At 36.2% G+C, this 11778-nt stretch overlaps 1 protein-coding gene and 1 non-coding gene across 2 annotated transcripts; both read left to right on the plus strand.

The window, feature by feature from the left end:
* The first annotated feature begins 231 nt into the window (after nucleotides 1–231).
* Nucleotides 232–4467, plus strand: LOC143632423 (shaggy-related protein kinase iota-like). The gene is made up of 12 exons (XM_077100950.1): nucleotides 232–317; nucleotides 659–754; nucleotides 982–1041; nucleotides 1136–1411; nucleotides 1485–1559; nucleotides 1635–1691; nucleotides 2470–2610; nucleotides 2696–2746; nucleotides 3459–3554; nucleotides 3627–3710; nucleotides 3793–3894; nucleotides 4334–4467. The coding sequence occupies exons 2-12, from the start codon at nucleotides 662–664 to the stop codon at nucleotides 4430–4432; spliced, it is 1134 nt and encodes a 377-aa protein (XP_076957065.1). The 5' UTR covers nucleotides 232–317; nucleotides 659–661; the 3' UTR covers nucleotides 4433–4467.
* A 1013-nt stretch (nucleotides 4468–5480) lies between these two features.
* Nucleotides 5481–5553, plus strand: TRNAE-CUC (transfer RNA glutamic acid (anticodon CUC)). Its single transcript has one exon. It is a non-coding gene; the product is annotated as a tRNA-Glu (tRNA).
* The last annotated feature ends 6225 nt before the right edge of the window (nucleotides 5554–11778 follow it).

Consider the following 11778-nt stretch of genomic DNA (forward strand, 5'->3'; position numbering starts at 1 on the left):
TATTCACAAACAATTAAAAAAAGCTCTTTTCATGCCATAATAAAATCTCTCTCTCTCTCTCTCTCTCTCTCTCTCTCTCTCATGACCTCAAAAACAACACACCAAAACACAGTGTAGCTGTATTCACATGTAATTGTTTCTTCCTAAATTTCATTCCAAAAGGAGGAATCTTTATCACACAATTTCCTTGCCGGGCCTCAAAATGCCCGGTGCCATACCCGTTTCTCCAATTCGGGTCTAATTTTGCTTTATTGGGCTCTATAAATTGAGGGTCTTGTGCCAAATCAAGAACCATTGCTCTGGTGTCAAGAATTGAGGTTAGCCTTTTTAATTGTTTAGTCTTTGAGTTTGTTGTAACGGGTTAGGGTTTGATTTGTATGAATGCTGCTAATTTGGGTGTTCTAGGGTTTGCAGTTAGGGTTCGCAATTTGGGTTTGTGGTTTTGATAGTTGGCTTTTATATATTTTGTTATAACAAAATTGGCAAATTGTTTTTATGGTTGGATGGAATGTGAAAGATGGTAATTTGGGATGTTTTTGTTTATGTAAGCATTTGGAAAAATGTTGTTTAAGCGAGTGTAGAACTAACGCGGTAATGTTGGAAAGTGAAGTACGATAAAACGTTATTGTTTGACTAAATTGATTGATAAACGTTTCAGGAAATGTCGGCGTACAATCTTGATGGAAATGAAGCTTCAGAAGCCGGTCATATCATCACGACCACGGTTGGTGGGAAGAATGGAGAACCGAAACAGGTATATATCGTTATCTAAATGTTACAACTTATTCGGATTTCTTTACGTTATTGGTGTTATAATTGTTCACGTGGAGTTGTGTATGGAGCGTATCGATCCAAAGCGTGCGTATAGCCGCAAATAGAAATAGTTTTTTTGTTAGTGTTTTTGGAAACATTCACGTGGTGTGCGTAAATATCATAACTCATAAGCATATTTAGAAAAGTGATTATTCTAACTTCGTGCAGACTCTTAGTTACATGGCGGAGCGTGTTGTAGGGACTGGATCATTTGGAACTGTTTTTCAAGTATACGATTAGTTTTTCTCTCCTTTTAGCTTTTTACTTTATATATATCTGTGCTTTATTATTTCTTTATTTTATAATCTTTTACTATTTTTAGGCAAAATGCTTAGAAACTGGAGATACTGTTGCTATAAAAAAAGTTTTGCAAGACAAAAGATACAAGAGCCGTGAATTGCAATTAATGCGCTTAATGGACCATCCAAACATTGTTTCCTTAAAACATTGTTTCTTTTCAACTACAAGCAAGGACGATGTGTTTCTAAACCTAGTAATGGATTATGTCCCGGAGACTGTGTATGGAGTTTTGGAAAATTATAAGAATATGCTACACTCTAGTATGCCCCTCATTTATGTGAAATTGTACACATATCAAGTGAGTGTTTTTTCCCCTTTATCACAAGTTTTTTTTTTTTTTTTTGGCGGGGACTAACTAGTGAAACTTGTAGATCTTTAGGGGGCTCGCGTACATGCATACTGTTGCTGGAGTATGCCACCGGGACTTGAAGCCTCAGAACGTTTTGGTGCGTGTTTATTATTATTCTTTGCAGTGGTGTTGTAATGAATCTTTTAGGGCTTACGTATTTGTTCTCATGTAGGTCAACCCTCTGACTCACCAAGTCAAGATTTGTGATTTTGGAAGCGCAAAAATGCTAGTACGTTACTTCTTCACATCCTATATATGTGTGCTTGTGTGTGTATAAACTTTTATTTGCCTAATAAAACATGAAAATTGATTATTTGGAATAAAAGAAATGATAATTCGTAGTTGGTATAGTTTATTCATAGACCCTGTATGTTAGCGTTAGTTTAAATTTCCACTATTAGTACTTATGTATACTTGTAGGGACCTTGGATTAATATACTTTGTACCGTACATGAAAAAGGGGTGGGTGGGTTGGGTCGGGGTCTCAGCGGTAAAGTTTGTCCTCACCACACCCTTCCCATACCTTACAAATAGCCACACTATGAGTGAGAATGTGAGATTATACTGGGTACGTTTGTTTATTCAGTTACACCCATAAATTAGAAATGAGTAAATGACCATAATGCCCTTTACTTTGTTTTCGTATTAATTAAAAAACCGCTGTAAACTTTAATTGTTTTAATTGTTGCATGGTTTTCTTTAAGTAAAGCACACGTGCCACCCCTGTTGATTCCCGCACGACCTAAATACAAAAGTTTTCCAGTAACTTTTTAAATATTTTACGTTTTTAGCATTGACTACCTAACAAATTTAAATCACGGGTATTTTGTCGTTTTACGTTTTATAGCCAGATCTGGTGTAGATGAACACAATTGCATGGTTACTGAACTTTATAGGCATTATCTGTCATTTAATTCCAGATTCTGCATTACGAAAGTTTCAGTAAATACTTGATTATGTCTTGCGTTTCACGCATCGTATTTGACTAGATGTTTGACTTTGGTTAGGTGGCGGGAGAACCGAACATATCATACATATGTTCACGTTTCTATCGTGCACCAGAACTCATTTTTGGTGCAACCGAATACACAACTTCAATTGATATTTGGTCTGCTGGTTGCATTCTGGCTGAACTTCTTCTCGGGCAGGTAATTTAAGCGTTGTCATAAATTACCAATATTGTAAAAATTAAAACTTGTGTAGCTAGTTTTAATGGGCTTATATATGTTATAGCCACTATTTCCTGGAGAAAATGCAGTGGACCAACTTGTGGAGATCATTAAGGTGAGGCTTTATCTTTTAAAACTTGAGTTATGATTTATAGCTTCTTACAATGGTATTAAAAGGGTCATGTTTGTGGGTTGGCGGGTCGGGCCTAATAACCGGTAATTCAACCTGAACTAAAAAATCGTGTCAGACACATAATACAAGTGCTCGCAGGTTGACACGTACACTGCTCATTTGATCTTCAAATTTTATTTTGTTCTTTTACATATTAATACTTGAAAAATACAACAGTTACAATAAAAGTACATATGTATATAAAATAATCACATTATTTTGAACTATAAAACCAGATTTCAACATGGGTATTTTGGCATAAAATACCCAATTAGTTAATACGACATAAAACATATTTTTTTTCTTAAATTTATAAAAATAGGTGGGTTAAATGTGCCGACTTGAACACGACCTGTTTAGCTAAATGTGTTCTAAGGTTGACACGAATACGACCCTTTTACCGGAAAATTTTATTTTACTCATTTGCATATTAATACTCGAAAATTTAAGAATTTCAACAAAAATACAAATGTATATAAAATAATTACATTTAAACTATAAAACCGGATTTCATTTGTCTTTTAACTTCTAAACTTTTGCACAAAATAACCAATCAGTTGATACAACATAAAACATATTCTTTCTTAGATTTAAAAATATTAGTAAGCCGACCCAAAAACGACTCGCTTCGCTAAATATGATCGGTTTTTGTCAGGTTTTGGGCACACCAACTCGAGAAGAAATTCGCTGTATGAATCCAAACTACAATGACTTCAGGTTTCCTCAAATAAAGGGTTTCCCGTGGCATAAGGTACTATTTCAATAACAAGTGTTACTATATGTTGGATAATGTAAATTGCAACCAACTGTTTGTTTGTTTAAGGTTTTCCAAAAGCGGATGCCTCCTGAAGCCATTGATCTTGCTTCTCGCCTCCTACAATACTCTCCAAATCTTCGCTGCAGTGCGGTTAGTTAGTTATAACCAACTACTTAAAAGTTAAAATATTCTCTCGCTTGTATATCATATTAATTAATTTACTCGTAATTAGCTTGAAGCATTGACGCATCCGTTCTTTGATGAGTTACGCCAACCTAATGTTCACTTACCGAAGGGTCGACCATTACCTCCACTCTTTGACTTCAAACAAGAGGTAATCTATGTTTGTGTTAGGTGTTTTTAGTAAAAGATTTTTGAGTAATACCTTTCATCTTTTAGGTATATAGCAAATTTCATATTTGGTTCTTAAACTAAGAATATAACATCATTGGTTCTTTATGTTGAAGTTTGTTTATAAGTTCCATTCTTTTCATTAACGAATGCTAAATTTGTTCCTAAGTTCAGTCATCAATTCGTGTGCGTTGCACAAGAGGGCAAAATTGGTCATTTTAGTCATTAAGGGACTAAACGGACAAATTTAACGCCTGTTGGTGGAAAGGACGAACATGCTAACAAACTTTAACATAAAGGACGATTTTTGTTGTATCTTTAGTTTAAGGACGAAACCTGAAATTCGCCATATACTTAAAGGTCGAAAGTGTAATTTACTCAAGATTTTAATTTATCCAAACTTTTTTTCCCCGGTGGTTTAGCTATCAGGAGCATCTGCAGAGTTTTTTCACAGTGTACTTCCTGAACATGTGAAGAAGCAAATGATTCTTGAGTTTGTGCAGCCTGCTATGGAGTCGTAAGGAGTAAGGTGGTCTGTCATATGTGCTGGGTTTCTATTTGTTTGGTCAATGAAAACAAGAAGTTGTTATGTATATGTTCTCTTTGTTTATGCAAGGTGTAAGTTTATGTTTATTGTGTTAGCTAGAATTATTATTACTATCATTTAATTATATGGAGGGGGGAGAAGGTAGAACCGCTAGGTTCGGAGTTTTGGTTGTTTGTTGTTGCTGTTAAATCCAAGAATTAAAATTTAAATGCAACTATATATGGTGTTTTTGGGTAGATTCTGTGTAACGTGTGTTACTTTTGACTCGCTTAACGTATTTATTATCAACTATATTTGTTATTTTTATTGTGGTAGATGATCCAAGTTTATAACTTGAATAGACATGTTGACAAGTAAATGTGTTCAAATTACCTGTTTTAGCCCATATGATATGACTGTACCATGCTAGATTTATTCTTAAAGAAACATATGGGTTAAACTTAAAAACATAATGTAAATGTATAAAAAAGTTTGTTTTGACTTAATAAGTCAACTTTGACAAAGAAAGACTTAAAAGGGAAAGGGTTGTGATTTCTTTCTTTTTCTTGACTTCTATTTTGGGTGACATAATACTTTGAATTCAACACTAATATAATTCAACACTTCTCTTATAGCCTTATAGTCCTTTATAACAATTACATATGTAATAATAATATCATGATTTTATCATCCCTATATAGTTTACTCGTGTATCTAGCAGAATACATTTTCTCGTGCTGCATGAATCGTATCTAGTCACGTGACATTGTGAACAATACATATAACTTTCAACTTTTAGAGTTTGGTCCGTTATAATAAAACAAAACAATCGTACTCCTTCGTGCGGCATTTAATAGCTCACACTGCTAGAACCCGTGCATAACTTTTAAATATTTTTTTCAAGTATTAATTGTATTTCTTTTGATACGTGATTTTAGGTTTTATAGCTCACGATAAATGTTACGTATATCAGATTCGGTATGTCGGATTTCAAAATTATAATTATATGTACTTAGTTACAAATACAGAAACTAAAAACAAAATCCGTTGTAGTCTAGTTGGTTAGGATACTCGGCTCTCACCCGAGAGACCCGGGTTCAAGTCCCGGCAATGGAAGCTTATTTTACTTTTGCAAATTTTTCAAACTACAGGGGTAGTTACGTCATTTTACATTCCATGTATACTGACCGAAACCCTAAACATTTTCTTCCAAATCGCCCTCAGTTTTGCTCCCCAACAAAAGTGTTTGGATTTATGTGTTTATAATTTTGGCATCAGAAATCCTGCATAGTCTTGTGTAGGGCTGTTTTAAAAGCTCGCTCGGATTTAGCTTTGAAAAAGCTCGCTCTATATGCTCGGCTGGGTTAGAAAGCGAGTTTAGCTCGGCTCATAATGAGTCGGACTAGCTCGATTCAGCTCAGATGATTCTACAATTATATATTTTATCTTGATGTGTGTATAATATGCTATTAAAAATGTTAAAAAAAGGGGGGAGGGGGGGTATTTCCTGCGTAGGCAAGTTGTGTATTTTGAATTCGGTTGAACATGTTGCTAACTTATTTGCATCTTTTTGAAATTTATTAGATTTTTTTATAAAAAAAACTAAGTCAGATCGAGCCAAGTTCGAACTCAAATTTTCAGCCCGAGCTTGCCCCAGCTCGGCACGTGAACAACCCTAGCTAGTCTTGTGGAGCTTGCATGCATCTCAAACAATTGTCATGCCTGCTCATCTTGACAGTATGATTAGGAAGTTGAGGTATTGATGGAACCGATACATGTAAGTTTGCATTTGGGAGAAAAAAAGCGTTCGACGTTGATGTCAAAATGTTCCCGTTTATGAGTTATTTGGTTAAATTAAGTATAAAACACATTTCAAACATAGTAAGATAAAAGTAGTTTTTATGATATGCGCAGGTGGGAAGAAGATTGATCACGTGCCTTTATAGAGACTCGAAACTGACGCTAATTTTGTAGCCATTAGGTGGGCTGCAATATTTGTGTGAGTTTCAAGTCTACAAAAGGTATGCTTCCCACCACCACATAACAAAAAAACTTTTTTATAATACGCGGGTAGAAATGCGTATTGCACTACTTAAAGTCTTAAACAAAGTATTGTTGTTATGCAGTGGTGGGAAGTTGACAAGTTACATACCTTCTAGAGACTCAAAACTCACGTGAATACTGCAGTCTTCGTTTGAGGTGCACGCTATGGGATTGTACTCATAACATATTATGGGGGGTTTAGGTAATTCTTTGATAAGATACAACAGCCTAATGTTCACTTACCAATTCAACGGTAGGCTGATGCCTCAAACAAGAGGTAATCAATGTGCAAATTTGGTGCTTTTGTAAAGAATTTTATTTATTAATATCCTTTTTGGTGGTTCAGTTATGAGCATCTTTGGAGTTTTGGTTTGTTGCTGCTGCTTTTCAACACGATAATTGAAATTTAAATAAAAACTACATGTGTTTTTTCGATTGATTCTATGGTTAACTTGATATTAAACACCCTCTGGTGTTGGAAAAGGTTACTGCATTTTGTATTACTTTTGACTGTGATTGCTATCAACGATTTTTCTTATTTTTATCGTAGGAGATAATTCATAGCTTGAAGAGACTCGCTGATTAATAAATGCGTCGAGATTGCTACCTCTAGGCTGATTTTGATCCGTTACCACGACCACAATATCTCATGATCTAGCTCGATCAACATATTTTTATGCCACCACTATATATGCAAGGTACCATACCAGCCTACCTCTATATGACCCGTCGTCCACCTAGCCCTTATAATATAGGCGACAACACTCGTGATGGGAATGATGATGATTCTGATGCAAGTTTCTTAATCTCACCATTTACTCAACTCGAAAATCAAATCAGCAGTTTGGGATTGCGGGGGAGACGTTATAAATCATTTCTTGGACTTAATATGCTTCTGTTTTGCTCAAATGCTTTCTTGTTACCATATTGGAATCGGAAACATGCCATTTTGATTTTATTAGTGCCATTATTTTGTGCATTATCAACAAAGTATCATACTTGGGTCGGGTAACCGGTTTAAACGACTTTGGGTTTGAATATGATGCTTAATTAAACGAGTTTCTCATAAAAACAAACGAGGGTTTAGGGTTTACAGGTGCAAATTAGGTTGCTTGGTGTTTAGTTAAATAGAATTGATCAATTGATTGTTGATTATAAATAATTAAAATTAAAAAGATGTGAAATATATATATTAATATATAGTATGATAGCATTTGTATCTTCGTTAAATTTATTTGGTAGTTCTTGTTAATGAATAAAAATATATTTGTATAAAATATTTTAAAAGCTAAATAATTGTAATAACTTTTTTTTCTTTAAAAGAGTATTTTACAAGAAAAGCAAGTAGTAAAAGCATTATAAGTAATCATGTTAAGAGACAATTGCCGATTACAACGGTACATCATTATACCTCTCGATATATATATATATTTGTAGGTCCAAGTTATTTAGGGTGTGTTTGTGATTGTTTACTTTAACCTCCTTATAAAACTTTTCTGAAAAGAAAATATAGTAAGTTAAAAAATTGTTTAAGGACTTTTTGTTTTGACTTATGAAATAGTAACTTATAATTGGTAATCCATTACACCCCTAAAATTAACCCTCAAAACTCAAAACAACTTTTTAAAAATGTCCTTTTTGCTCATTTGGCTTTTTGACGAGCGACTCGTAGGGAAACCGTTAAGCGAGTTAAAAGATATAAATGCATTGGCTTAACCAAGTAGTAAAAGCATTATAAGTAATCATGTTAAGAGACAATTGCCGATTACAACGGTACGTTATTATACCTCTCTCGATATATATATTTGTAGGTCCAAGTTATTTAGGGTGTGTTTGCGATTGTTTACTTTAACCTCCTTATAAAACTTTTCTGAAAAGAAAATATAGTGAGTTAAAAAATTGTTTAAGGACCTTTTGTTTTGACTTATGAAATAGTAACTTATAATTGGTAATCCATTACACCCCTAAAATTAACCCTCAAAACTCAAAACAACTTTTTAAAAATGTCCTTTTTGCTCATTTGGCTTTTGACGAGCGACTCGTAGGGAAGCCGTTAAGCGAGTTAAAAGATATAAATGCATTGGCTTAACCAACTTAATTTCATGGAATTATTTGACTATGGTTACTCATATGTTTGCAGGTAGGAGGAGGTAGAGGATGAAATTACGAGAACGTGAGCGAAAACGGCGAAGAAAACGGAGTTGAAACGAGAAAGATATGAAGAAAACAAGAAAATGAGCAAAAGCTCCACCATGGCCCATGGTCAACACCGTGGACCACGGTCAACCCAGCTCCAATTAGACAGTTTTCACCGTACCGTGATCATTTTATGCACCGTGGATGGACCGTGGCCCACGGTCCGGGGCGTAGAGCCACTTGCATGTCTTCTTATTAGGCCGTTTTTGGTTGCCTTTTCACCTACCTTTCACTTGGGGACGGCTTAGAGGCAATTTTTGAAGACAAGAACACTATTTTGGGTGATTGTATTCATTTGTTTATGTTTGGGGATTGCTAGTAACAAGATACTTGATGCAACAATGATCTCTCGAGCCATGAGTGGCTAGTTCTATGGTATTCCTCTCGGGATGTAAGGTTAATCGCAAAACACTTTTGTTTATTGTTCTTGAACTTGGATTGATTATCTAAATGTTATGTTAGTATAGTCATGATGTTTGTGTGATTGTTTGTAGCTTGTCCATATTGTTTGTTCCTTGTTTTGAACCATGCGTTCTTGGTGTCGTTGACAACCGAGATTTAGTGGAAGGAATTAGGGATAATCGTATTGATTGATTGTTGAGTAACAACCTCGCATTCTAGGAATTCGAGTACTTAGTTCTTGATTAATCACAAACAATTGCATGTACACAAGACCGAGATATTACGGTTTATCCATTGAATGTTAACAAGAGTGTTGAGCAATAACCCAAACCCCAAGAGGAGTGCTTGTTTAGTTATTCATTTACAACTTTCGTTTAGTTTATTTTAGTTTATAAAATCAAATCAAAACCAACTTGGAAATTACTTTTTTGTCTTTTACATTTATATTAGTTAATCGTTGAGCTACTTATTAACACACTTTCCACAAACTCTTCGTGTTCGATACTTACCGCTATCTATTTAGTAGTAATTGGTTTAAGTTTGAGTGAGCCTTCGACCTCACGTCAAATTTTGGCGCCGTTGCCGGGGAGTAGTGCGCAACGTGTGTTACTTTTGTAGTTTTTGTTTAATTGTTGTTGTCAGTTTTACGCGGGTTGTGCTAGTGTGCAGGTATCTACAGGTATATGCATACGCGAAACTCTCGGTCTTCATCACCGTTAGTGTTTGATTTGGAAATTGAACGAACTGCCCGTCAGAATCGGAATCTTCAAAGGGAGAATAAGATTATCAGGTCACCAAGCACACACAGTCGAACAACTGACACCACAAACATGGCTTCGGGTCAATCCGTACCACCTATGCCACCACCCATCAATCCAGAAAATCCTCCTCCCAATGAAACCGTTACCACTACAAGTCTTACGAGTGAACCTACCTCAACCGTGTTTAGCTAACCTTCCGCCTTTAACCAACTTCATGCCTATCAAGGACAATCATCAAACCCACCACAACAATCACCTTTCCAATCTCAACAAAACCCGCCTTATAATCAACCATACACATTACCACAAGACCCACCCATCATCCATACTTCACCGGGTCTTAGGTCGGGCCCGCATTCGTTTGGTGGGCCACGTTATGGCGATAATAGCGAAGGGTATGAAGAGTACGAAGAGGGATATTTGAATGGGGGGGGGTGGAAATAAAGTAAGGGTGCAAGGTCAATTTGGTTATGTTCCGTAACAACAAATGCAACAATGGGGTGGGCCACATGTCATTCAAGCACCATTACAACAACCACAACCATTGCAACAAGTTCCTCCACAACCGTATTATTAACAACCTTAACAACCAATACCTCAACCTCAATTTCAACATTACCCACCGCCAAGGCCCGTGTATAGACAAATGGGCCAACCGAGAGTACCATTGGGGGTACTGTGAAGGCATGTAAGAGAGATGGATAGGGGAATTGAAGCTTACTTTCGACCGATCATTAATAATAACCATCTCCGGTGGTTATCCCTCAAAATTAAATGGAAGAACATTTTAGGTTAGAACCAATGCACTCCAAAGTTTACCAAAGTACAAGGGTTTGGCAACTGAGGAACCTTATTTCCATTTGGAGGCATATGATTCGATTTGCAACACGATCGGGGGTCAAGGTTTTTCAACGGATGAGGTTAAGTTGGTGTTATTCCAATTTTCGTTTGAAGATAAGGCAGAGAGATGGTTCTACACATTGCCTTCCGCATCGATTTACACTTGGGCCGAGATGCAACAAAGGTTATTGGAAGAGTTTTACACGGCCCAAAAGACAAATGATGCAAGACAAAGTTTGAGAAGCTTCCAACAACAATCGGGTGAGATGTTTCATGAAGCATTCGAGCGATTTAATATGATGATCAAGAATTGTCCTCACCATGGTATTGCTCTTTGGGAATTGTTGAATGCTTTTCATGAAGGGTTGAGTACGGAAGACGAACGGGATTTAATGTCAATCACAAATGGTACATTTGGTACCAATTATGAACAAGATGATTGGGCATTCTTGGAGCAAATGTCGGTTACCTCAAAGAGAAAGGCTCAAACCGCAAGAAGAGCAAGACCGGTCACCACAAGGCCACAAGTGCATGAGGTTCACAATGAAGAACCTCAAGTTTCTAATCAAGTATATGATGTACGCACGAGTTGTAACGCGTTGGGACATGCAAGTGAATTGTGTCTCGGTGTGGAAGGACAGGTTGAAGAGGTAAATGCAATTCAAGGTCAAGGAGGTGGTCGAAACTATAACATGAATTCAAACACTTACCACCCCGGGTTGAGAAATCATCCCAATTTTCGATATGGCAACCAATCGACTCAACTCAACCCTAACTTTCAAGGGACTTCTCAAACCCATTTTGTTCCTCGTCAACAATATTTTAATCAAGGGAATGCTCAAGGTGGGAACAATCAAGGAAGTCAAGTTCAATTTAAAGGAACATGTGGAGGTCAAAGTGGGTCTTCGGGTCAAAGTTTTTCAAGTGGGAATGAAGTCATTGATATGCTTAGGATGATGCAACAAGACATGCAAAGAAGAAATCAACTTGATGAAGTGCGCATGCAAAAGGATGAAGTCCGTGACAAAGCCATTTAATCGTTGACCACTCAAATGGGTCAACTTGCAAACAATGTTGAGAATTTGAAGAAAAACAGCTC

The sequence above is a fragment of the Bidens hawaiensis genome, unplaced genomic scaffold, assembly GCF_021521415.1.
Source record: "Bidens hawaiensis isolate Kalapana, Puna unplaced genomic scaffold, B.hawaiensis_p1.1 tig00006390_1, whole genome shotgun sequence".
Classification (NCBI taxonomy): domain Eukaryota; kingdom Viridiplantae; phylum Streptophyta; class Magnoliopsida; order Asterales; family Asteraceae; genus Bidens; species Bidens hawaiensis.

Excerpts from the sequence above, each read along its gene's own strand:
- LOC143632423 (XM_077100950.1), top strand. The coding sequence starts at position 662 with ATGTCGGCGTACAATCTTGATGGAAATGAAGCTTCAGAAGCCGGTCAT. Across the intron at positions 1,042-1,135 it reads CATTTGGAACTGTTTTTCAA|GCAAAATGCTTAGAAACTGG; the intron begins GTATACGATTAG and ends TACTATTTTTAG. Across the intron at positions 2,747-3,458 it reads AACTTGTGGAGATCATTAAG|GTTTTGGGCACACCAACTCG; the intron begins GTGAGGCTTTAT and ends GGTTTTTGTCAG.